A 22,227-nucleotide genomic window follows, 5' to 3' on the forward strand; every position below is an offset into this window, starting at 1 on the left:
CTCAGACAGACACCAGCACCTGGAAAACTCCCCCGTGTTCTTCACTCCCTTCTCATGTCAATTTCGAGGTGTAATCTTGAAGCCCTGTTCCGCCCTGTCACTGATGACATTTCGCGCATTGCGTCTCAGGCATCCATTTGTTGTTACCACTCCACTCCTCAAAGCGGCCCGAAGAACGCCCCGTGATTGGATCCAAGGCCCATGTTCTTCGTGGAGCTGAGGGATCTCATCCCAGTTGCTTACGGATACCTCGTTGGTCTTTTCTTCTCTCTCCTGCAGGGCGTTTGTTTGCTGGTGTTCTATTCTTCTGCGGTGCTGACGGACAGTCACTCACCAGCTTTTTAAACCTTCTGTAACAGGCAACCTCCAAACGTCAGTTTCTCCTGGGCGTCTTCTGGAGTTTTGCACTAGGTAGCGGGCATCTCCGACGCTAGCCAAGCTTGTTTCATTGCAAAGGAGTCCCTAACAGAAGAGGCCCACTCTCAGGGGCAGTGTCGAGTGGGCACGGGTGTGTTGTGTTCATGCCAAAACAGTCGGTGTTGGGACGGAAACGGTCAGGACCTCAAGCTTCTGACGTTCGCCGTCCTCAGGCTTTTCTCTCAGTGCTGACCCAATCCTGCTAGGAACGTCTTGGTTTGCTTGCTTTGGCTGCCAAGGCGAGATGTCAGACGGGATTGACCAGATCCAAGTCGGCGTTGTCTGCGACGTGGAGGAATGGTTCATCCGAAGTTGGCTGTAATGTACGGATTACTTGAGGTCAACATTGTAACGTCGTCCGCGACCCTGACTTGGAGACCACTTTTGATGTGAAGAAAGTGTATATTGTCAGAAATGGACTCCAAAACATGTCGTAGAGGTCACCGGTTGGGCCCTGGCATTTTTTATTTTATCATGATAAGACACATTGGAATAAGACCCAGCATTTCACTTGACACTAGTTGATCATCCAACTAAGGTACGAGACCTTGTTCTTTAAGTGAAGATTCAGTCGCCGTTTGGATCTCAGGAACCAAGCGCTGCTGTCTTTCATCGCTGACGAAGGACCCGGACTCAGCATTTCGATTCCAAAATTGACTTGACTTATGATATCGAGTTCCTTCGACTTTACTTCTCTTGGGCTGGCCATGTCCAGCGTATCGTGATAGACATACTGGAAGAAGACCGCTTAGTACGTGACAGGGTGGAGCCTCGAAATCAACGAAATCAGGCTCATCAAAGGTGCATAACCCACGTCGAAGTGTATTGGAAAATGAACGTACCTCGTTTCTAGTAAAAGGTTGGCAGGTGATGAACCGTCCCTAGTCATTCCGGCTTGCTGTCAGAACAGCGCATCTACCGTAGTCGGAGGCATGAATAGGAGTATATACACACGCAATTTACAGTCCGGATCCAACTTGAAGTCTGTCAGGCATGAAACAGAGATCTCTTTACGTTCACTCTGTTGATAGTCAGTCAACCCAGGAGTGCTTCAGAGCAACCTGAAAAGTACCAAGGTAAAGGCCTCCAATTGGGAGGTTGTCAGGATACAAGTACCGACTCAAACGCTACTTCAGCTTCACGCTGATCATCCCTAATCAAGACAGACTGATGGGCTTTGGCTACCCAGGGTCATACTCTCCCAGCCGGCCCGGATCGTCCACATCAACCGTAACTCAGGGTCATTCGTAATACATTACCCTAATTAACTTACGCTACCTCACTAGGACATAGCGAACCCATCTAACTTGATCAGCGGCAAGTCCTCCTATTTCCAGGGACCTGGCACTCCGTATTCGACCCTTACAGCACGCTTATACGGCAGGTATCTTGCGAGCAGTGGAGGACTGGAGTTGATAATGAGAGAGCGCTATGTTTCCTATATCTTTGAAGCCTTCGACCGCAGATGAAACCGCACTCCTCTTTTTCAACGTTCTCTCAGCATCTTGGCCAACTGAGAATGGGGTCAGGAGGCATCTAAAACAAAGAATACCTGGTATACCACTTACGTTGTCACTCAGTTGGTTGGTGGACAGGAAAGGCGGGTAGATACGCCTTGATTGGTTGCAGAGCCGGTTTAGTCCGCGGGTATGCCATGTCTACGAGGTAGGCAATCTCGCCCCAAATCCGCAGCACCGCTCAAGGGCACCTAAGGTGGTATGTAGTAAGGGCCCAGACTACCTACAGCCTTGGCAGGGCGAAGTCTCCTGCAGTATAAAGCTGAACCGAGTGTCCGGTGACATTTAACAAGTTACAGTATCAGCTAAGCAGGTATGAATATACGTTTATTGTTGGCTGACGAATGGGATTTGCCTCCTTTCATTTGACGTACTCCGAGAAGAGCAACGTACCCAGTGGCAGAAACACATCTAATTGGATTTTCTAGAGGAATCAACCATCCTCCAGCTGCCGCTATATACTGCCTGCCAATATGAATTACAATTACCAACCCAGAGCCCTCCTTCTCCCGATGAAGTTCCCCAGGTCTTGGTACAGCTATGCCACAGCTCCATGTCGACCAACCACTACCCAGCTGGCCCTCCTTCATGAACGTTTTTGTTACCGCCGTTGCCGAATGGCTGATGCGTCGTCATCTCCACCAGAGCGAGTGTCAGAGAGAGAGTGAGAGAGAGAGCGAGAGAGAGAGCGAGAGAGAGAGTGAGAGAGAGAGTGAGAGAGAGAGTGAGAGTGAGAGTGAGAGAGAGAGTGAGAGAGAGAGTGAGAGAGAGAGTGAGAGAGAGAGTGAGAGAGAGAGTGAGAGAGAGAGTGAGAGAGAGAGTGAGAGAGAGAGAGTGCCGAGAGAGAGAGTGCGAGAACTACCTCCATACAAATAAGGAGAACGCACGAGTGCGCATCAGAGCAACAGGAGATGAAGAATAGAGAGAAAGAGACGGAACAGAACAAACCAGCCCAGATCAATGGTCGCTCCCGGCCGTCTAGTATCGTAGTTGATTCGTCAAAAGAAATATGCAGAGTGTGTCGTGCTCGTGCCCATTCACATGAGCCAGCCATCTCGTCCATATCGTACAACGTAAGGTACTTATGGGATGAATCGTGATTCATGGAGTATGTCGGCCGTGGCCGCCGTCGCGTCGTCGCGCTTTCGTTGCTGTCGTGCCGCCATGTCCGATGTATACGGTGGCGGGCAAGAGCATTAAGGTCCCAAGGTAGGATGAAGTGCGCGTATATCTCCAGCATCCATGGAAAGGAAGAAAACAAAGACTTCCCCTGTCCTGTATACCCTGGGTGCGTACGGAAAGAGAGAAGCAACAAAAAGGGGCTGCTGCCCCACCTCCTAGCATGATAACCCTCCCGTATCAGTTGAGCGCCGATCTAAGTCTTGATCGGCTCTGTTGTCGCTGGCCTGCTCTCGTTCTTCAACGGCTCCGGAGCGGCCGTTGGGAGTGGTTCCCTGAAATCATGGCGTGGTCCTGCTGACGCCGGGCGCACCAACTCCCTTGGTGGCGGGAGAGGACTCCGTGGGCTATGTGGGCGCGGCAAGATGGGAGCATACGTCGACGTCGGACGATCCTTCGCGCTGACTGGAGCGTCTGCACCCTGAGCCTGGTAGTACTCCCTACGGCTCGTTTCGTCTCGCCAGAACTGATTTTCTCCGCCTGCCGCTGCTGGAGACCGGACAGTTGTCTCTGAGCCCGGCGCTCCGAGGGTCGGTCGAGGCGCAATCTCGGGCAGCGCTTTCTTTCTTGGCTTCGTGTCTTGCCCCTGGGACGCCGCCTGAGGCGCCGCCGGCGGCTGTTGCAGACCCGGACTGCGTGGGTGCGGAGCGGTAGTCGTCGCCGGAGAAGGCGCAATCGGGGCGGGCGTAATGGGGGGGTAAGTCGACACCTGCCAGGTGGCCCCCTGAACCGCCTTGGGAGGGCGTCCCCGCTTACGGGCTACCGGGGTCGGGTTGTACGTTGACGCTGAGACTGATGGGATGGGAGCTGACGGAGCCGGAGCGAAGCCATTCGGGCGAGGCTGTATGTTTGCGGGCAGACCGGGCTGCAGATTGGCGGGTAGTGCAAAGCCGCGCGGGGATACCTCGCCAGGAGAGGCCATGGCCTGTCGTTTGGAGGATTCAAAGTCGGGGAGGTCGCCCAGTGATTTTCGCTTCAATGAGGAAATCATGGGCGGAGGGGCCATGGGCGTGTTGAACATGGTTTCTGCCGCATGAAGACATTGACCCATGGTGCGACCTGCCGCCGTAGGTTAACCGGGCTGCCCTCTCGAGCTCAAAGATCAAAAATAGGAGCGTTGCCTACCACTGGGGAGCTGCATATGGAGCCAGTCGGGTTCGATTCCATGCGACTTGACAAAGTCGACGAGGACGCCGACGTCCACCTGGCTAAGCTTGATCATCTCCGCGAGAACAAAGCGCTGCGTAAACGGTAAGGCCGAGTCATGTGAAGGGCAAAAGCGGGGGTTGAGTGACGGCAGTACCGTACCTTTTCGGCCTCGTTAAAGGACTCCATGGCTGAAATCAAGTCCCCGGTGCCTTCGAAGTGAAGAAGACGACAAGGAAGGGAAGAAGTGTGTCATTAGCCGGCGGTGGGCAGTCATTTGACAGAGTGCGGATATGATCAGTCACTTAAGAAACAGGCCGCTCGTGATCCCAGTTCTGGTGGTAGCATTAGGGCGCAGTGGCGAAGCCGTAGGTAAGGCAAGGTTTCTGGAGATTTATGAGGGGGTGAACAGCCGCCTGGTTACAGCGTGCGCGCGCCTTGCATCTGGCGATAAGAAAAGGAATCGAGGCGAAAGAAGAGACCGAAGATTAAACGAGTGTCGAGACCTGTCAAAGGGGAGACAAACCGTCAGCGCAGAGGTGCCGCCCTGGATAAGGACATTCGCGGCCCAGGCGTCAGAAGCTCGCAAGCTGGGAAATCGAGTGGTTGACAGGTGGGCGGATGGGAGCGTGGGCGGCAAAGACACGCGAGCCGTGCGAAGCGCGCGTCTTTCGGTGCAAGGGGCCTGAGTGTTGCAAAACAAGCGACCAGAGTTCCACCGAAAACCCACAGATGCTCCCCTGTTAGTGCTGGAAAACCCCCTCCTCATCAGCCCAAGCTTCAAAGCACGGCCCACTATGTCTATCAGTGTTGAAATGGAAGCTGAGCCGTGTGTGCTTCCAGTCCTCTGCGACCTGGGCATCTTCCTGGCCACCACCACGAGAGGAGCGCATGGGAGCGACTGGATTATCTCATGCTCCCCCCGAGTCAGCTAACGGATTCGGCATGATCAGCTGCGCAAATCTCCACCTGGCAATGCCTTGGATGCGCTGTGCATATGTCGCGCATCTGCGTCCCGCCTGGAAATTTGGTGGTTTCCTTGGGTGTCTCACAGAGCATGCAGCTGCAGCGAGATCAAGTGACTGCTCAGGTGGCTAGTGGAGTGCAGTCGGATCGAGGCGAGATGGTGTGCACATCAATGCAGCCCTGTGCGTGGTCGGTCCACCAGACCGACGGAGGGCAATCACAGTCCCTCCCGTTGGGGTCGTCTGGCAAGCACGGGGCATTTGAGTCGACTGCTCTCATCGGCGCCCGGTCAAGCAAGCCGCAAAGACTGTCCGACTATGGCGATTCCTCAGGCAGCTTCCATCTCCCGGCTCCATTCGAATGCACGGCGAACCGGTCCAGCGATTCCTGGTTTTGGCTTCGTCCGGGACCCAGCGAACACCTTCCTTCCGCGATTGAAGACGTGCGTCGGCAAGGTGTTCGCTTGACTCGAGTTTTCAAGGGCGGCAGCGACTGCCAGTTCTGCAGGCCTGCAGTAGCGGGAGTACATCAGCGTCTCGCAACATGTGGCTGCAGCATTGTCGATTGATGAATGGGCGGACCATCTGCACCATGGAGAGGCGTGCAGCTGCACATGTGACCCTAACGCTCTGCCGGCCATGATAGGGTGTAGGAGTCTGGGGAAGAGACATCTCAGGTTTCGGCCTGATCAAGAGCCCAACCTGGAATCTCCGGTCCGCGCCATCCAGCTGTCGACAAGATTTCTTTATGGAATCGAGCGTCGTCTCGATGGACTCTGGCAATCGCACGCAGCGGCTTGAGAGGTGAAGTCGATGCTATTCCGAAGACTCAGCCCAATTGGTCTTGTAAGTCAGAGAGGGTACCCACCGGCAGAGGTGGAAGTGGCCCATTCAGGCGGGCCCATTGGCTGCAACGGCGAGACTGTTCACCAATGGCAGTTTCTTGAGAGCGGCAATCAGCTTGTCACACGCCCTGAGCTTCGATCGGCTGTTGAAAGAGCCGCACCGTTAGTCGGTAGGAGAATTGACGACATCTTCGTGAAGAGCTGGAGACCAAGTCAGGATTACAAGACATCAAGTTATCAGCACCGAACCGCCTCTCTAAATATGTGCCTTTGGGCTGTGTCTTGGGCACCGCTCCACATGCCTGCTGCACGATGAGCTGGCATCGGGACTGGCTCGCGGCGAGGATCTCCTACTTCCTACAGGTTACAGCCTCCTACCATGCCTACTTACCTATATAGAGGGTCGTTCTGGGCTAGGACTGTCATGACGTTCCATTGTGACGGCCAGATATCATTCCGCATTGCATATCCATGCACACCGCTCCCGTCCGCCTGCAAGGTTCCGTGGCAGAGGGCCATGAACCTTATGCCAGCTTGCCAGCATCTGCAGCACGAAGTACCTTGTGCCTCTGGAAGTCAGCGGCGAACTCAAATGCAAACTAAAACTAAATTGCCTACGCTGACCTACGGATGGGGGTTTGGAATCGAGCCTCGAGGAATGGACAGGACCGGCCCGGAGGTGCCAAACTCACTTATCCCATCGAGTACCTTACCATAGCAAAGCATGTGCATGGAGTCGATGGCTGGCTCTGACACTGGAAGGTGGCCAACCGTTCTTTTCAATCCAAACTCATGCATGGGCATCTGGGGCCGGCCAGTTAAGATGAAAGGCACGTAATGTGAAATCTACATGGCAGACCGGTTTATCATGTCTTGGAGATCACGCCGGATAGCTCTCAAACTTAGAGGAAACTCAATATACCCTCAGTACGCAACGGGAGTCTTCGTCATGATCATCATACCTTTGGCAGCTGGATTACGCCTGGTTTATTGGGCTTTTGGAACAATTTCCGCCGTTTCTGACTTGGATGCTTCCGTTCAAGAACCGGGACACATTCCGCGGTAAGGGCCGGAATATTCTTGAACCGACAACCGAGCAAGAACGGAGGCTCTGGTCCACCACTGCGTTGAATTTAGTTAATCGGGTCAGCCCCACCTGTGCGCCTGTGCGTGACCGCGTGAGGATTGGCGCTGTGATGGATTGTCTAAACTTTGCGACATTGAGACGCCATCTCATAACCCCCAGCACACTGCGCAGCACTTCGGGCGGGAGCACCGCTTGTGGGATATCAAGTCCCGCTGATATGGAGGTCGAGGAGTAAAAGCAAGCCTAGTTTCTGGATGCGACGGAACCTTCACTGCATCGCCGAGAGGTTCGCTTGGACCCGCTCGCTGTCGGTTTGGGAGTCGTCAGTTGCCAATTGCCATGCAGCACCCTCGGCGCGCAACAGAATAGCTTCCTCCATAACCTACTCCGGCTTCCTCGCCCCCCCGAACTCTCCCCAACTTTCTTCCGCACCATTGGCACCACGTACTGCTTTCATGTGCTTTGTCCTTTTTCTACTCCACATTACCAACTCCATCCTTTGAACGCGCATCTCGGACTAGCAACAATTTCGCCTGCCTCTCAACCTGGCACTCGACCCCCAATTGCTAGCCGGCGCTTTTGCGCGCACCGCTTGGTTGGCATGGAGGGAAGCAATCGTGCTTCGGGCATGGCGGCGGGGCCCGGGCTCGAGGAACGACCAAAACCCAATGGAGTCAGGGTGAAAAAGGAGGACACGGGCGATTCCCCCACGCCAAACGGGCTTAAAATGGCCTCGCCCGCATCCAGCATGTCACTCGACGACGCAAAGTCTGCCGCCGACAGCGCATCCATTTCCGAGCTCGGCAACGGCACCGCACCGAAACTATCACGCAAGCCGTCGCAAAAGATGTCGAGAAGTCCCCCTCCGCTCTTCGGCCATCTCCCAGATGCTACCGCAGATGCGTGCCGCACATTTCAGGTAATCAACGACTGTCTCTATGGCTCTAGGAATATGGGGTCTTCGGACCACGACGCGCTGGATTGCGATTGTGCTGAGGATTGGCGTAAGTTGTCTTCCCTGACGCCCCGGCGCCTGGGTAATGGGCCAGCCTAACCCACTGGTTTCTTTCCCCTTGCAGGCGACGGCCAGAACCACGCTTGCGGTGAAGATTCGGATTGCATCAATCGGGCAACAAAAATCGAATGTGTCGACGGCGACTGCAACTGCGGCGATGGCTGTCAGAACCAGCGGTTCCAGCGCAAGCAGTATGCCAAAGTCTCGGTCATCAAGACGGAGAAGAAGGGATACGGCCTCCGGACGGATACTGACCTGCAGCCTAATGACTTCGTATTCGAGTACATCGGCGAGGTCATCAACGAGCCGACATTTCGCAGCCGGATGATGAAATACGACATGGAGGGCATCAAGCACTTTTACTTCATGTCGCTGACCAAGTCCGAGTTTGTCGACGCTACAAAGAAAGGAAACCTGGGCCGGTTTTGCAACCACTCGTGCAATCCGAATTGCTATGTGGACAAGTGGGTGGTGGGCGAGAAGCTGCGCATGGGCATTTTTGCCGCCCGCGCAATTCGGGCCGGCGAAGAGCTGGTCTTCAACTACAACGTGGACCGCTATGGCGCCGACCCGCAGCCCTGCTACTGCGGCGAGCCCAACTGCGTCGGCTTCATCGGCGGCAAGACGCAGACAGAGCGCGCGACCAAATTGCCGATTGCAACGATCGAGGCGCTCGGTATCGACGATGGCGACAGCTGGGACACGGCGGTTGCCAAGAAGCCCCGCAAAAAGAAGGCGAATGAGGATGACGAGGAGTACATCAACAGTCTGCAGCCCCGTGCGCTTGACGAAGATGGCGTCAACAAGGTCATGGCCACACTCATGCAATGCAAAGAGAAATGGATTGCCGTCAAGCTACTCTCGCGGCTTCAAGCCACTGAGGATGAGCATCTCCGCCATAGGGTGGTGAGGATGCACGGATACCAGATCCTGAAGAGCACTCTCAACACTTTCAGAGACGACACCAACGTCGTCCTGCAAATTCTCGAAATCCTGTACCAGCTCCCCAGGATCACGAAAAACAAAATCTCGGATTCCAAGATTGAAGGAGCTGTGCAGCCCCTCACCTCGTCGCCGCACGAGGAGGTCGCTTTCGCTGCGAAACGATTGCTTGAGGAATGGAGCAAGCTGGAAACAGCGTACCGGATCCCGCGAAAGAAGCACGACCATACAGGGCCAAGCACTATCAACTCATTCGAAGAAGAGCGGCGAAACAAGGATCGCGATGAGCCAGCAAAGCCCCCCGACCCCTTTGTCAATATCGTAATCCCCACAGGTCCCCGCAGCAGCATCCCGCAGCGGAACGCCAGTTACTTCGCTTCGCAACGAGTCCGGAAACCACCTACCAACTTGCCGGCAGGCTGGTTTGTGCACACTGACAAGACGGGTCGGTACTACTTTTACGATGTCAACGGCAAGACGCAGTGGCAGCGTCCTACCGAGCCCGCCATTGAGATCCCCAAGGCGTCTTCCAAGGCGCAACAGGATCAGAAGACACTCCAAAGCATCATCGACAGCCTGACCAAGGAACCGACACCGCGGCATTCGGCAGGCCACACGCCGCAGCGGTCCAGCACACCGGCCAGCGAGCCCAAGAAGGAAAAGTGGCGTTCTCTGCCCATCGAGAAGCAGATGAAGATCTACGAGAACACCGTGAGTCTTGTCCCGTACCGACTGTGGGCGCATGCCTGACTATTTCTAGCTATTCCCTCATGTGAAGCACGTTGTGGACAAGTTTCACCGCATGCTGCCCAAGGACGACTTGAAAAAGCTCGCTCGGGAAGTCAACAAGAAGCTTGTCGGTTCGGACTACAAGAACAACCGCGTCGAAGACCCGACGTTCATCACGCCCAAGCAGGCCAAGAAGGTCAAGGCGTACGTCCAAGACTTCTTCGAACGCGCTGTGGTCAAGTACACAGAGCACGAAAAGAAGAAGGCCCAGAGCTCCGTCAAGCCAGCCTCCGGTATGACGTCTTCCAAGCCCCGTGAGCCAGGTGAAGCGCCGAGCTCAGTCGCCACTCCGTTCAAGGACGACGCGGCCATGTCGGACGTGGACGACGGTGCCGCCAGCAGCCCGTGCAGTTCCACCACGGGCCTCAAGCGCAAACGCGATGACGACAACGACCAGGCCGAGTCGCCCAAGGCACCCCTCTCCGAAGCGCCGTCGGTGAAGCGCGCCAAGGAGGACGAAGCCGACGCCGATGCCGACGGCCATGACGCCGCCACCACCATCATACCCAGCCCGCCGACACCGCCGCCTCCGCCGATGGATACCCCGCCGACCGAGGAGGAGAGATCAATGCGCGAGCAGGAAGAGGCGCTGATGCGCGAGAACGAGGAGGCGCAGCGGTTGGCGGACGAAGCGCAGGTCCACCACGAGGGAGGAGGGAATCGCGCGGCGAATGGTGTCGCGGCGCCGGTGACGGATATGGACATAGGCATGGACATGGACATGGACCAGCCGTCGCAGCAGGCTCGGAAGCAACAACAGGCCGTGCTGAGTCACTAGCAGCTGCGCTTGAAAATGCTCCTGGGAAGGAGTGGAAGGCAGGTGAAGAAAAGCTTGCCTGTTCAAAATCGGGCCAGGAAGCTGGGGGACGTACATATAACATATATTAATATTTTCTTGCTTTTCCTGTCTTTTTAGCTGGCCCTGATAGGCATAGACGGATGTTTATTATTGCATGAAGTGGAAATCTCGGAATTAACCATGGAAAGGAAAGGGAAATGGAAGGATCTGTTTTCTGTTTTTCATGGTTCGGACAAACATGGACACGATGCCTGCTTACTACAAATATCATTTTAGACGGAGGGACTCTAAACCCGTTACTCGTCTGCTCATTGAGGCATTGGTGCCATTTTTTAGGTGTCAAATATGTGGGATTGAGGGGTGGAAAAAGAGGAAAAGGGGGGGGGGGGGGGCCCGCGGAAAGGGGGGCGGCAGGGGGCTGAACCTTGAAGGGCGACAACATGCTACTGTACTTACCTGGTGCTACAGCATGAACGGCAATCCCCGTTGACGCTATTCTCGCGGCTACTTGAAGGGGATGGGGGTTGCACTAGGGTTGCGGTGGCATTCCACCGCATCGCTTGTTCCCGTTGGTAATCATTCCTCCTGTTTTCAAGCCTTCAATTCCCTCTGGCGGTAACGGGAGAAGGTGTATATCATATAGGGTGGATAGATGGATCGGTTTTCAAGATAATGCATGCATGCCATGGACACTACATCCGCGGTCAGGGGCAGGGAGGGCTAGGGCCAGGGAAACATAACGACGGAGTTTACAATACATACCTTTACAAAGTACAGTGTACATGGCCCGAGGCACACATAGATTGGATCATACTTGTCTTTCTCTTCGAGAATGGGAGGGACGTGACCTTGTCTTGGGTACGGATGGATGGGTAGGGTGCGTGTGTGGGTGCCAGGTCACTGTGGGCGTGGCGCTCGCGGTGACGGGGCTCTACTGCGGTGGGATATATACCCCGGATATTCGACATGTACTGTACCTGGTATGGCAAAGGCGACAGACGTATGGTGGATGAATGAAGAAGAGAATAACAGCACGCAATGGAGGTGCGTACCCTTTTCGGCTTGCACCAGGTTGCAAGCGCCGCAGGCCTAGGGAGCTTTGGCTGAAATAGACGCCAACTTAGAACCTGGATTTGTCCGAGGTAGAGACATCATCACTACCTACAGCCGAAACTCTCACGACCGCTACAGAAACAGCAAGAGCTGGTTGAAACCCCAGCACAACTATCACTGCTTACATGCCACGCGCATAGTACCCCATATGCCAGCCTAGCAAACCTAACACTCTCTAAGCCGCCCACCCCTCAGCACTTGAAAAAAATCACCAACCCCAGCTCCCGATGTTCCTCCAATCCCCTGCTATCAACCACCCCAATTTCAGCCCAGGAGACATCACCACGACGTAACAATCCGCTCCAACACATCGATCAAAATATCCGCATGCTTCTCCTCAAAGATGAGCATCGGCCTCAGCCGCACGGCACTCTGCCCGCTCCCACCAATATTGACCCCAAACGTCTTGGCCTTGGCCAGAAACTCGTCCCGGCGCGGATTGTCAAACGCGATGAAGGTGCCCATGCCCTTGCCGCGCAGGTTCCTGAACTCCCCGGGGTACTTGTCCGCGAGCCGCTCGAGCTTTTCGTACAGGTACTCGCCGACCCGCGCCGTGTGCCTCACCAAATCCAGCCTCTCCACCTCGTCAATGATGGCGCGGAACAACAGGGCTCGCGCCGGGTCGCCCATCCACGTGTTGAACTGCCGGTACGGCTTATTGGGCCTCAGCTCCGGGTTCCCAAAGTAGTACCCCGCTGTCTGCGCCTTTTTGCTGAAGGTGACCATGTCGGGCGGGTCGTGCAGGTCCCAGTGCTCGTGCGCCCAGAAGCGGCCCGTGGCGCCGACGCCCGTCTGCACCTCGTCGACGATGAGCAGGACGCCGTGCTTGCGCGTGACCTCGCGCAGGCCGCGGAAGAAGGCCGGCGTGGCGTGGTTGTCGCCGCCTTCGGACTGGATCGGCTCGACGACGACGGCGCAGGGCGGCAGGTGGTAGGTGGTGATGAGGCGCTCGACTTCGTCGAGGGCGGTGCGCTCAATCTCGGCGTTTTCGGCGGCGTGGGCGTCGAGCGGGTATTTGAGCTGGGGGAAGGTGGCCTGCGGCCAGTCGAAGGCGGGTATGTCGAGCTTGTGGATGGGTTTGGAGCGCGTGGTGGAGAGCGAGCCGAAGAGGCGGCCGTGGAAGGCCGTCTTGAAGCTGAGGATGGAGAGCTGGTTGGAGGCGCCGGGGCTTTGGTTGACCATGGCGCTGTTCATCTCTTCCTCGGTGAACTCCACGTTGGGCCCGCCACGGTCGCGCTGCCGTCGGTACATGAAGGCGGCCTTGTAGGCCGTTTCGTTGGCATCGGAGCCCGCCATGGCGGTGAAGACTTGGTTGAGCCCGCTGGGTGCAACCTTGAGGATTCCAGTTCTGAGGATCTCGGCCCACTCGGCCGGAGGGAAATTGCCCAGGGCGGGACGGTTGATGAGACCGTTGATCATGGCGTCGGTCCGGGCGGCCTTACGCAGAACCGGGTTGTTGTAGCCGAGCGGGATGGAGGCGATCTGGGCGTAGCTGGAACGGCGGTGTCAGCAACATGTGGTTTGCGATGAGGGCCTCCGACCTACACATCAAGCAGCACGTTGCCATCCGGATCGGCAATATAATTGCCAGTGCTCTTGGAGTAGTCGGTAAGCATGTTCAAGCTGCGCGTGTCAAACACCTCGTTGAGCTCGACAATGGCAGCCTTGGCCTGGGGGCCGGGGATCTCGGTCTTGACCGTAGGGCCATCGGGCTCCCAGTCGGGATAGAAGGACGACATGGTAGGAGCAGAGACCGCAAACCGCCGGCGAGCTTCGAGGGGCACCGCAACCGGTCTGGTCAGTCGAGCGGCAGAGTAGCGCACGAGAGCCTTGCTGGCCCGGAGTGCTCTGCACGCCGACATGGTCCGCCTTATGGGCTATGTCCTTGTGGTTTTATACGCGAGCTCTCAGCCAGGGAAGACTCGGATAGAACCCAACTGAGGAGAGCAACCAACGTATGACCGGATGAACCAATCTTGTGTCGCCCCACGAGGTGTTCAGGTTGAAAATGAACCCAGAGGGAAGTTTGCCAAAGGATATCACCGGCTTATATTCGATCGATGGCCCTAGCTCGCCGTCCTCGTCATCCTTTCATTGTTGCCAGGGTCCGGTTGGCGTGGTTCGGGTGCGGGGCAGCTGCGGTGGCATGGGGAGATGTCGAGGAGCAGGAATGCAATTACGTCAGTCCAAGTTCTTCAACGTTCAACTCGCTTTCAAGAAGAGAGGCGGCACAATGTACTTTGTTTCCGGCAGTGACAGCTTCATGGCCACCAACTGAAAGCATAATTCAAGAAAGCCTCGTCAAAGTGTCCATGTGAGATGGTTTCAGAAAGCAATGCATTTCGGATTGCTCTGGTACGGCACATATCTGGTCAAACTCGCTTGTCTATTGGCACAGCACCCCCTGCTTCGGTGAACAGGAGCTGAACCCCTTTTGGTTTCAGGCCCACCTATAAGCTGCACTGAGATTCTACAGCCAACACCACCTACCCTATTCAATCAAGGCCACTAATGACGTTACTTAGCTACTTTAACTGAACAGATTTAATCAAACAGATCGGGACCATTACAATGTAATATGTACTCTAGGCCTTGATACACTAGTGTATGGCTTCCAAGGCTCCGGTGCGCAAGCCCAAAACCCAGAGCTAGAGCTTGCGGGCTCGGCGCCACATCTGGCCTGGCCCAGCCGCCTATAGGTGGGGCTCTGTACCAATGGGGTTCACCATTTGTGCACCGAAGGTTAGGGCGCTGTGCCAATAAACAAGTCGATCAAACGGGGCCAATGGCGAATCGCCTGCAAGGAACGGTCAGTTGGGCGGGGAACTGGTAATCGGCCTGGTGCTTATCAGTGGGACATGCGCCAATTGCTCAGTTCATTGGCGCGGTGCGGGGCACCTTCGGCAAGGACCCGGCCCGCTATCGCAAAACAGGAAGCAAAGACAGACCACTCGGCCTCGGCGCCGAATGCCAGGCAGCTTCCGTGGGAAGACGGAGTACTAGTCTGATATTAAGGTAACCAAGGCTAATCAATCCGCATCTCTGCAGCGTTGCACGATAACCCAATACGAAAAGGAGCCGATACGCCCAAGCAAATGAGGTTGTCCACAGGACCGCAGGCAACGGTTAAGGGGACAAGACTACCGGCACCGCGTTCACAGTACCTATGTGCTGCGGATATCGGCCGAGATCTTATCACCCTCGTGTCAATGTATTTTATAAATTTTGGAGACCTCGTAGTGCAAACCCAGCCAAGACACCTAAACTCTGTGTATATCAAAGTCCTCTCTGCAAAAGAAAGCGGCCGTCCCGCTAACAGATCATGCCGGCCCGCCCCCGAAAGGCATGGCCTGCATCAAACCTCCAACGCCCACCACCATCAAGGTCCATCGTGACTGATTCCCAGAGAACTGTAAGGAAACGCTCGCAGAAATAACAGAGAGAATTAGACAAGACCAGACATAAGCTACCTTAGCCTAAGATGTGCCAAAACCAGAGCTAGCAAACGCCCGACTGCTACCACCATCATCGCGACGACAGATCCATGGGAGATGAAAGACCTCTTCCAAGCAAAAGGAAACCTCGTATCCATACATAAAACCAAACACGACGAAAAACATTCCGGGGTATACCCTCCATCAGACCTCACACACTCGGTTTCCCAGCCTCCGGCGCCGCGGTCAGAGCCACGAGCCGCATCCTGCAGAAAACCGCTCCCAGCCGCGGGAAGCGAGCGAGCTCCGAAATATACAAAGGCTCTCGGCAGACCTGGTCAAACAGCTTGTACAGCCGGTCCAGCAGCCCAGTATTTTCCTCAGTCGGATCGAACTGCTCCGAACGCAGCCGGTTGAGCGCCGCCTCCAGCTCGGTGAATAGCAATCGATCCACTAGGAGGCGAGAATCAGCGCCCGCCGCCGGAGAAAAGGGAGCAAGGGCACCATCAGGTACCTAGCTGCTGGACCCCGGCTCCTCCTTCTGCTGCGGCAGCTGCAGCCCGGCATTCTGCGCAATCTGCTTCCACGTGTCAAGCTCCCTGTACAGGCGCTCGCACTCCTGCTTGAGCTTGTCGTTGGACTGGCTGAGCTCGGCGATCGCCTGCTCTGTGAGCAGCTTCTCTAGCGTCCACTTCTCAATATTTTGCGTTTCGTTCTCCTTGAGCTGCGTGATGAAGGCAACCGCCCGCTGGAGGATGGAACCTTTGTTCTTCTCGCAGCCTGGAACGATCTTGGCCAGCTCATTGATCCCCTCGTTGATTGTCTCTCGGCGGCGACGCTCCACTGCATAATTGTCAGAATACTAGACCATCAGGGCGATGAGGGGGAGGGCATGACTTGCCTTCCTTGTGGTTATCCTTGCGCATCTTGTGCCATTCCTCGGAGCCGACCGCTGGTTTTGTGCTCGGCGGAGCACTGTACCGCTGCTCTTGCTGCACCCCATTCGGCGGCGGCTGCTGTATGGTTGTGGGGGGCGGTGGCAACCGTAAGTCTTCCGGCGCCGGCTGGTTGACGGCATGGCTGTTGTACGTGTTGTCTTCGTGGTGGTTATCTGGCGTTGGCTGGTTGGCGAACGCCTCCTCCGTCGACTGAGGCACATGGAGCGACGGATAGATATTCAATGCTGCGGCTGCGGTGCTTGAGGCGTTGCTTGTGTCGGGCGCATCGTTGTGCTCGGCGGCGGTAGCCTGAGCGAGAGCGCTGAAGTCTTCCACATTGACATGGTCATGCGCAGCCTGCGCGTAATGCTCGCTGCGGGTGAGCCCAGCGACCGCCTGGGCGGCCACCTCGAGGGGATTTGAGGCGGGTGCTGGCGCGGAGTTGGGTTGGATGCTCACTGTGTCGCCCAAGAATGCTTGGGGCTCTGTGCTGGGCGCCGACATGGTTGCGGCAGGGGCACCGCGCTTGCTGCGGCGCGAGTCGGGCGAGGCAGACTCGCTCGCGCGCTTCCGCTTGTGGCCAGGGCTGGTCGAAACCTCAGAGATATTGGGATGTGGGACGCCGACAGTCGCGGCCATGGTGGGTTGTGGATTTGTCAACTCTAGAGAAAGAGGTCAGTGTCGACTAAACTAAACTACTGAAGCATTGTATCTAAGCCTATGCCAGCCCTTCGCAATGAGGCCACTCAGCGACAACGCAGCACTGTCCGACTAGCTCCGTGATGCTTGGGAAGACGGCGAACTGAGGCCTGCCGGCTACAATTTGCTCACTAGCAAAGCGCGTGGCGCGAAAACCTGTGAAATGGATTCGGAGGACAGCGAAGGAGTGTCGAGAAAAACCATGTGTAACATCTCGGAGAGCATCAAGTGGCAGTCCGAGAGAAGCGACTTGTCGCTTTGAGACAGCGATGCAGGCCTCGAAGAGACGACGCCAGTTTCAGCGCATCTCTCACTTGAGAGGTCACTGCCGCGCAGAATCCCATTGCCGAATGTTTCGCATCGGCGCCTGCGATAGCCATGCACCAGGCATCGCAACAAGTGAAGCGGACAGATTGATACGGCACATGCCCATCTTGATGGGTACGTTGACCTGCGAGAAATGGTTCCTTACTCTCTGTGGTTGGAGCAGCCGAGTCTAAGGTCGTGGTCATGTGAAGAAAGAGAACGTGCCCGAAAACGTGACGAGTCACTGCAAGAGAGTTAGCAAGGGCCTGTGAAACGGGGCAAATCGGTGCAAATGTTTCTGAATCCATCAAATAAGATGGAGAATACATAGGGGCAATCCTCATACCTGGTTTCGAATAACCAACTCGCGTGCTTGCTTTACGGCACCTGTTGATGGTCGCTGTTGCGGAGTTGTGTGAGAGAGGAGATCATGTGAGCTGAGGCTGGGAGGTTCACGGAATCAAATGGGAATCGCAGGCCGCAGATGCGGGTCGCTGAGGGATCGGGTGCACGGACCAATCACTTACCGAATAATGTGTATGCAATGCATGAGCATGCGATCAGCCACAGTCCGCCGGTCTCCTTATGGTTCTCGTCGAGGTGGAATTGTTGGGATCTTGAGTAAAATAAAGAAAACTCCTGATGACCTCTGTTTCGAAACTTTTGGGCAGCCACAATCGAACCCATGCGTAACAATGTGTCATATGCGGCCCTGTCTTGCTACTTATCCTCGATAGTATCCTGGAATGGCCGGCCTGACAGGTGTTCACCTGGCCAGCACGTGTGTTTGTCGGCCACACACTGGTAGCACACCATACCTCGTTCTGTCTATCGCCAGCCACTCATCGGTTTCCTCAGCACCATCAGGAAGCTTCCTGCCTTCATCGCCTGCCCCACTTGTACCAACCCTCTTGACCGTCGAGGCAGAGTGAGACAGGCTGGCACATGATTGCACCCTCTGAACAGATCACGAGGCACCCGACTCCTTGCCCCAGGTAGCCTCTTCAACTTCTTTACTTCTTAGGAGAGTTTAACGGGGATGGACAAAGCAGGGATATGAGGGTTAGGGTACTGATGATAGCTAGAGCCCCGCTTCACAGAGGCCGGCAAATGAGAGCAATGTGAGCAAGCTAACGTTATCGGATCCTTATCCACGGTGGGTCTCCTGGCCACTAGGTGCTTCCGGGATCCGAATCAGAGCCCGACACAGGCCAACTACGGATCCGTACTCCGTACCTACCATCGACTTGCTCGGAGTGCGTGCCCCTACCCAATTCAAGACCATCAGAGCAACAGCGCTCGCATGGGCCTCTCGAACTCTGATTGACCGAAGCACCGATGCTACCATGGCGGACCTCGAAGCGTCCAAAATCAACCACGACAACCACCTCCTTCTTGTAAGACGACGTCATGGAGACACCGCTGCACTCGCGCTCTGCTAACAATGGACCTCTCTCCCAAGGACCAACCGTGCCTGCGTACCCCATACGAGCTGCTGCGCAAGAACTTTCGCTCTGTGCATTATCCCTTTGAGTGGGACTCTACCTCAGTCAAAAACCTGCTGAAAGAAACCGCCAACGGCTCGCTCAACGGCAAGACGTCGCCCCAAGATGTCGTCAAGAACCTCGACCAGATGCTGGCCAAAATGCGCGGCCTGAAGCGCAAGCTGACTGCCGCCGCTGAGGAAGAGGACCGGCTCTACCGCCAGCTGGACGCCCGCGGAGCGCATCTGCGCGAGCTGGCCAACCTCAACACGGTCGACGACGTCAGGTATGAGGCCTGGTCACGCACACGCCTTGACCGTCTTTTGGTCGACTACATGCTCCGGCACGGCTATGACTCCTCGGCAATAGCGCTAGCAGACGAACGCGAGATGCGCGATCTGGTCGACATTGACACCTTCGTCGTCATGAGCAAGATCCGCAAATCGCTCGAGGCGGGCAGCGTCCAGGAGGCGCTGGCCTGGTGCAACGAGAACAAGAAGGAGCTGCGCAAGATGGAGTCCAATCTCGAGTTTATGCTCCGCTGCCAGCAGTACATCGAGATGATGCGCATCGGCTCGACGTCCAAGATGCTCGAGGCCATCAGCCACGCCAAGAAGCACATCACCCCCTTCAACGACACATACCCGGATGAAGTCAGCAACATGGCAGGCCTGCTCGCCTATCGACCTGACACGACCCTCGAGCCGTACGCGTCACTCTATAGCGCCTCCCGCTGGCAGAAACTCGCCGATTCGTTTGCCGAGGCGCACCTGAAACTCCTCAATCTGCCCCCGACCCCACTCCTGCACATCGCCCTCTCGTCAGGCTTATCCGCCCTCAAAACCCCCGCCTGCCACAGCACCCGGTCCCAACAAGTCCAACCTCCCACCCCATCATCCGACCCAAAAGAAGAAGACGACCACCACCACCACCAACCCACCAACGGCACCACCCAACCAACAACACCAAGAACAACACCAAAACCCCACCACCATCACGGCACGGCCTCCCTGACCACGCGTGTCTGCCCTATCTGCTCGACCGAGCTCAACGCGCTGGCCCGCAACGTGCGCTACGCCCACCACGGCAAGAGCCGTCTGCTCGAGCACGACTTGATGCTGCTGCCCAACGGCCGCGTCTACGGCAAGGCCCGCCTCGACGAGTACGCCGCCAAGTCGGGCTTGCCCGCGGGGCGGGTCAAGGACCTGGTGACTGGGGAGGTATTCGACGCGGGAGAGATCAGGAAGGTGTTTGTTACTTGAACCTGAAATTGGGTTCTTATCATGTATCATACATGTGATGTAGTATATGCTGGTGGGGGTGTTCGGTGCATGCAATGGCGTTTGGGCTTTTACGTAGTCGAGTTTGCTGGTTGTATCAAGTAGGGCATACGGACTTGGGTGGGATGATCAGGGCTGGAACAGGGTGTTGGGTCGAAATGGCGAGATAGGGCGGCGTAGGTTGACTTTTATTTACTCTTGGGATTTCATCCGGTATGACCGGTTTGAATACAGTAGCAGGCAGAAAGGGCAACGTAAGCGAGAGTTATCCTCAATATCACATCAGCATGGGCATCGGAGCTTTATCGCTGGTGAAGACGCAGTTATGTAGTCCCTTCGGGTAACGAAACTTCGACGTTCACCGAGTTCAGATGTAACCCCTGACACGCCGTGGCTGAGTATAATATGTGTTTTGCTCACCATCATAGAAAGCATCATGTGTTCCGCTGTTCTACTGCCCCAACTGTCTGCCTGCAAGAGAGAAACGAGAGTGAGAGACCGAAAAAAAAAAGGCTAACGGACATTTTCAGCGAGTACCCATATCAGCGAGTGACCCACTTTCTACGCGACGCGATACCTTTACACTCAACAACTTTGCTCCACCATCCAAGTTGCCCTCTACTTTAAAAGAAGGCCAGATAATCTTGGCCCTCCGAGCACTTCAAAAGGATGGGAATTTAAGCGAACGAGCCGCAGCCAGAGTCTACGGGGTCGACCGTAGAACTCTGGCGCACCGACGCGCCGGCAAGCCTGCACGATACGATACCATGCCTAATTCGAGAAAGCTTATGCAATTGGAAGAGGAGGCTATTGTTCAATATATGTAAGAGCTCTCTACGCGAAAATTTCCCCCGAGATTCAGTGGTGTGGAAGAAATGGCCAACTAACTGCTCCGCGAACGCGACGCGCTTCCTGTCGGCAAATTCAAGGCGCATCGGTTTATCAAGCGCTAGCTATAGCCCCATATGCGTTTCACACGTAGACACGACTACCAGAGGGCTAAGTGCGAGGATCCAAAGGTCATTGGCGAGTGGTTTGCGCTTGTAGGAATATTATAGCTAAGTACAGTATCGCGATTGACGATGTCTACAACTTCGACGAGATTGGGTTTATGATGGGCACATTTTCGCGGGTATGGTAGTTACGACCTCTGATAGCCCTGGCAAAGCAAAACTGGCCCAGTCTGGCAATCGTAAATGGGCAACGGTGATCTAAAGAGTTAATGCTCTCGGCTGGCTATCCCTCCCTTCATCATCTTAGCTGCGTAGTACCACCTTGCAAACTGGTATACCGGGTGCAACGTCCCAGTTAACTGGCGCATCGCAACTACCGACAATGGCTAGACTACTAATGCGATTACCCTAAAGTAGATCAAGCGCGTCGACTACCATACGGCGCTTCAGACAAAGGGTAAATACTTGTCACAAGTAGTGACAGTGTGAGGTTCATGTGCGCAACTCCTGGTTCGGCTGGACAGCTTAAACCACGGTCCCTCTTTTGAAGGTGTTACGTAGTGGTCAGTTACGCCCACCCATAACAATACCGGTTGTTGATTCTCGACGGCTACGAAAGCCACTACTCGACCGAATTTGAGCTCTACTACTAGCAGAACAATATTATCACGCTCTATATGCCTCCGCACTCCTCTCATAAGCTCCAGCCACTCGATGTCAGCTGCTTTGAACCAGCTTACTAAGAGCATAATAGCTGTGATACACGAGGTAACTCTTTGCGAGACGTCTCTTCGCTCCGTAAGGCTAACGAGGCACTAAGTAAGCGCCGGAGCGCTAAAAAGAGATGAATAAGGCTTGGAGGGTCACTTCCTATAGGATGTATACGATCTATTAGACTATATGGCCGTAGGTGAGGAGGGAGTGCAAGAAATGCAGCCGGATGATAGCGATTTTTGGGGGGGTACGAAAATTGGTGCTGTGGTATGTGCGGCAAGCCTAGCTACAGTGGGGTTCCAAAAGTCTGTTACCACCCCACCCACTTTACGCGTCTCCTCGACGCGTCCACTATCATCCTCGAACTTTTCACACCACCACAACTTCCCCAAATGGCACTCAATTTGACCGATTTGGGCCGCATCTTGACGGCTGGTCGCAAGAAACACGAGGAATTGAGCCCTGCTGCACGTGCAGCCATTTGCGATGCGGTGGCAGCTGGGGTTAGCCAACGCACCGTGGCAGCCGCGTTCGGCGTGTCGCATGTCGCTGTGTCCAAGACTGTTCAACACTTTACAGCTACCACATCCTTCGATTCCAAGCCA

The 22,227-nt window shown here is 55.5% G+C and overlaps 6 protein-coding genes across 6 annotated transcripts; 3 read left to right on the forward strand and 3 right to left on the reverse strand.

Moving 5' to 3' along the window:
- Positions 1 to 3,033: 3,033 nt before the first annotated feature.
- Positions 3,034 to 4,852, reverse strand: N657DRAFT_447265 (uncharacterized protein). The gene is made up of 3 exons (XM_062787418.1): positions 4,422 to 4,852; positions 4,239 to 4,353; positions 3,034 to 4,172 (listed from the first exon to the last, which is right to left on the reverse strand). The coding sequence occupies exons 1-3, from the start codon at positions 4,446 to 4,448 to the stop codon at positions 3,310 to 3,312; spliced, it is 1,005 nt and encodes a 334-aa protein (XP_062646862.1). The 5' UTR covers positions 4,449 to 4,852; the 3' UTR covers positions 3,034 to 3,309.
- On the forward strand, positions 4,835 to 5,845 carry N657DRAFT_447298 (uncharacterized protein). Its single transcript, XM_062787419.1, has one exon. It carries the CDS (start codon positions 5,257 to 5,259, stop codon positions 5,791 to 5,793), a length of 537 nt encoding a protein of 178 aa, XP_062646863.1. The 5' UTR covers positions 4,835 to 5,256; the 3' UTR covers positions 5,794 to 5,845.
- A 1,422-nt stretch (positions 5,846 to 7,267) lies between these two features.
- On the forward strand, positions 7,268 to 11,065 carry N657DRAFT_645813 (histone-lysine N-methyltransferase, H3 lysine-36 specific). The gene is made up of 3 exons (XM_062793013.1): positions 7,268 to 8,160; positions 8,236 to 9,824; positions 9,874 to 11,065. The coding sequence occupies exons 1-3, from the start codon at positions 7,758 to 7,760 to the stop codon at positions 10,678 to 10,680; spliced, it is 2,799 nt and encodes a 932-aa protein (XP_062646864.1). The 5' UTR covers positions 7,268 to 7,757; the 3' UTR covers positions 10,681 to 11,065.
- Positions 11,066 to 11,793: 728 nt separating this feature from the next.
- Positions 11,794 to 14,121, reverse strand: N657DRAFT_664189 (4-aminobutyrate aminotransferase). The gene is made up of 2 exons (XM_062795223.1): positions 13,360 to 14,121; positions 11,794 to 13,306 (listed from the first exon to the last, which is right to left on the reverse strand). Exons 1-2 carry the CDS (start codon positions 13,674 to 13,676, stop codon positions 12,094 to 12,096), a joined length of 1,530 nt encoding a protein of 509 aa, XP_062646865.1. The 5' UTR covers positions 13,677 to 14,121; the 3' UTR covers positions 11,794 to 12,093.
- Positions 14,122 to 15,762: 1,641 nt separating this feature from the next.
- N657DRAFT_656415 (uncharacterized protein) lies at positions 15,763 to 16,825 on the reverse strand (the record flags this gene model as incomplete). The annotated part of the gene is made up of 3 exons (XM_062794697.1): positions 15,763 to 16,091; positions 16,150 to 16,543; positions 16,646 to 16,825. The coding sequence occupies 3 exons, from the start codon at positions 16,823 to 16,825 to the stop codon at positions 15,763 to 15,765; spliced, it is 903 nt and encodes a 300-aa protein (XP_062646866.1).
- Positions 16,826 to 18,383: 1,558 nt separating this feature from the next.
- Positions 18,384 to 20,288, forward strand: N657DRAFT_597383 (uncharacterized protein). Its single transcript, XM_062790024.1, has 2 exons — positions 18,384 to 18,588; positions 18,654 to 20,288. Exons 1-2 carry the CDS (start codon positions 18,538 to 18,540, stop codon positions 19,935 to 19,937), a joined length of 1,335 nt encoding a protein of 444 aa, XP_062646867.1. The 5' UTR covers positions 18,384 to 18,537; the 3' UTR covers positions 19,938 to 20,288.
- The last annotated feature ends 1,939 nt before the right edge of the window (positions 20,289 to 22,227 follow it).

Source organism: Parathielavia appendiculata (genome assembly GCF_033297405.1).
Source record: "Parathielavia appendiculata strain CBS 731.68 unplaced genomic scaffold N657scaffold_7, whole genome shotgun sequence".
NCBI classification, from domain to species: Eukaryota; Fungi; Ascomycota; class Sordariomycetes; order Sordariales; family Chaetomiaceae; genus Parathielavia; species Parathielavia appendiculata.

Excerpts from the sequence above, each read along its gene's own strand:
- N657DRAFT_645813 (XM_062793013.1), top strand. The coding sequence starts at position 7,758 with ATGGAGGGAAGCAATCGTGCTTCGGGCATGGCGGCGGGGCCCGGGCTC. Across the intron at positions 8,161-8,235 it reads CGATTGTGCTGAGGATTGGC|GCGACGGCCAGAACCACGCT; the intron begins GTAAGTTGTCTT and ends TTCCCCTTGCAG. Across the intron at positions 9,825-9,873 it reads TGAAGATCTACGAGAACACC|CTATTCCCTCATGTGAAGCA; the intron begins GTGAGTCTTGTC and ends GACTATTTCTAG.
- N657DRAFT_597383 (XM_062790024.1), top strand. The coding sequence starts at position 18,538 with ATGGCGGACCTCGAAGCGTCCAAAATCAACCACGACAACCACCTCCTT. Across the intron at positions 18,589-18,653 it reads ACGACAACCACCTCCTTCTT|GACCAACCGTGCCTGCGTAC; the intron begins GTAAGACGACGT and ends CTCTCTCCCAAG.
- N657DRAFT_447265 (XM_062787418.1), bottom strand. The coding sequence starts at position 4,448 with ATGGAGTCCTTTAACGAGGCCGAAAAG. Across the intron at positions 4,354-4,421 it reads CCTTTAACGAGGCCGAAAAG|CGCTTTGTTCTCGCGGAGAT; the intron begins GTACGGTACTGC and ends CCGTTTACGCAG. Across the intron at positions 4,173-4,238 it reads CCATATGCAGCTCCCCAGTG|GTCGCACCATGGGTCAATGT; the intron begins GTAGGCAACGCT and ends CTACGGCGGCAG.
- N657DRAFT_447298 (XM_062787419.1), top strand. The coding sequence starts at position 5,257 with ATGTCGCGCATCTGCGTCCCGCCTGGAAATTTGGTGGTTTCCTTGGGT.
- N657DRAFT_664189 (XM_062795223.1), bottom strand. The coding sequence starts at position 13,676 with ATGTCGGCGTGCAGAGCACTCCGGGCCAGCAAGGCTCTCGTGCGCTAC. Across the intron at positions 13,307-13,359 it reads GGCAACGTGCTGCTTGATGT|CTACGCCCAGATCGCCTCCA; the intron begins GTAGGTCGGAGG and ends CCGCCGTTCCAG.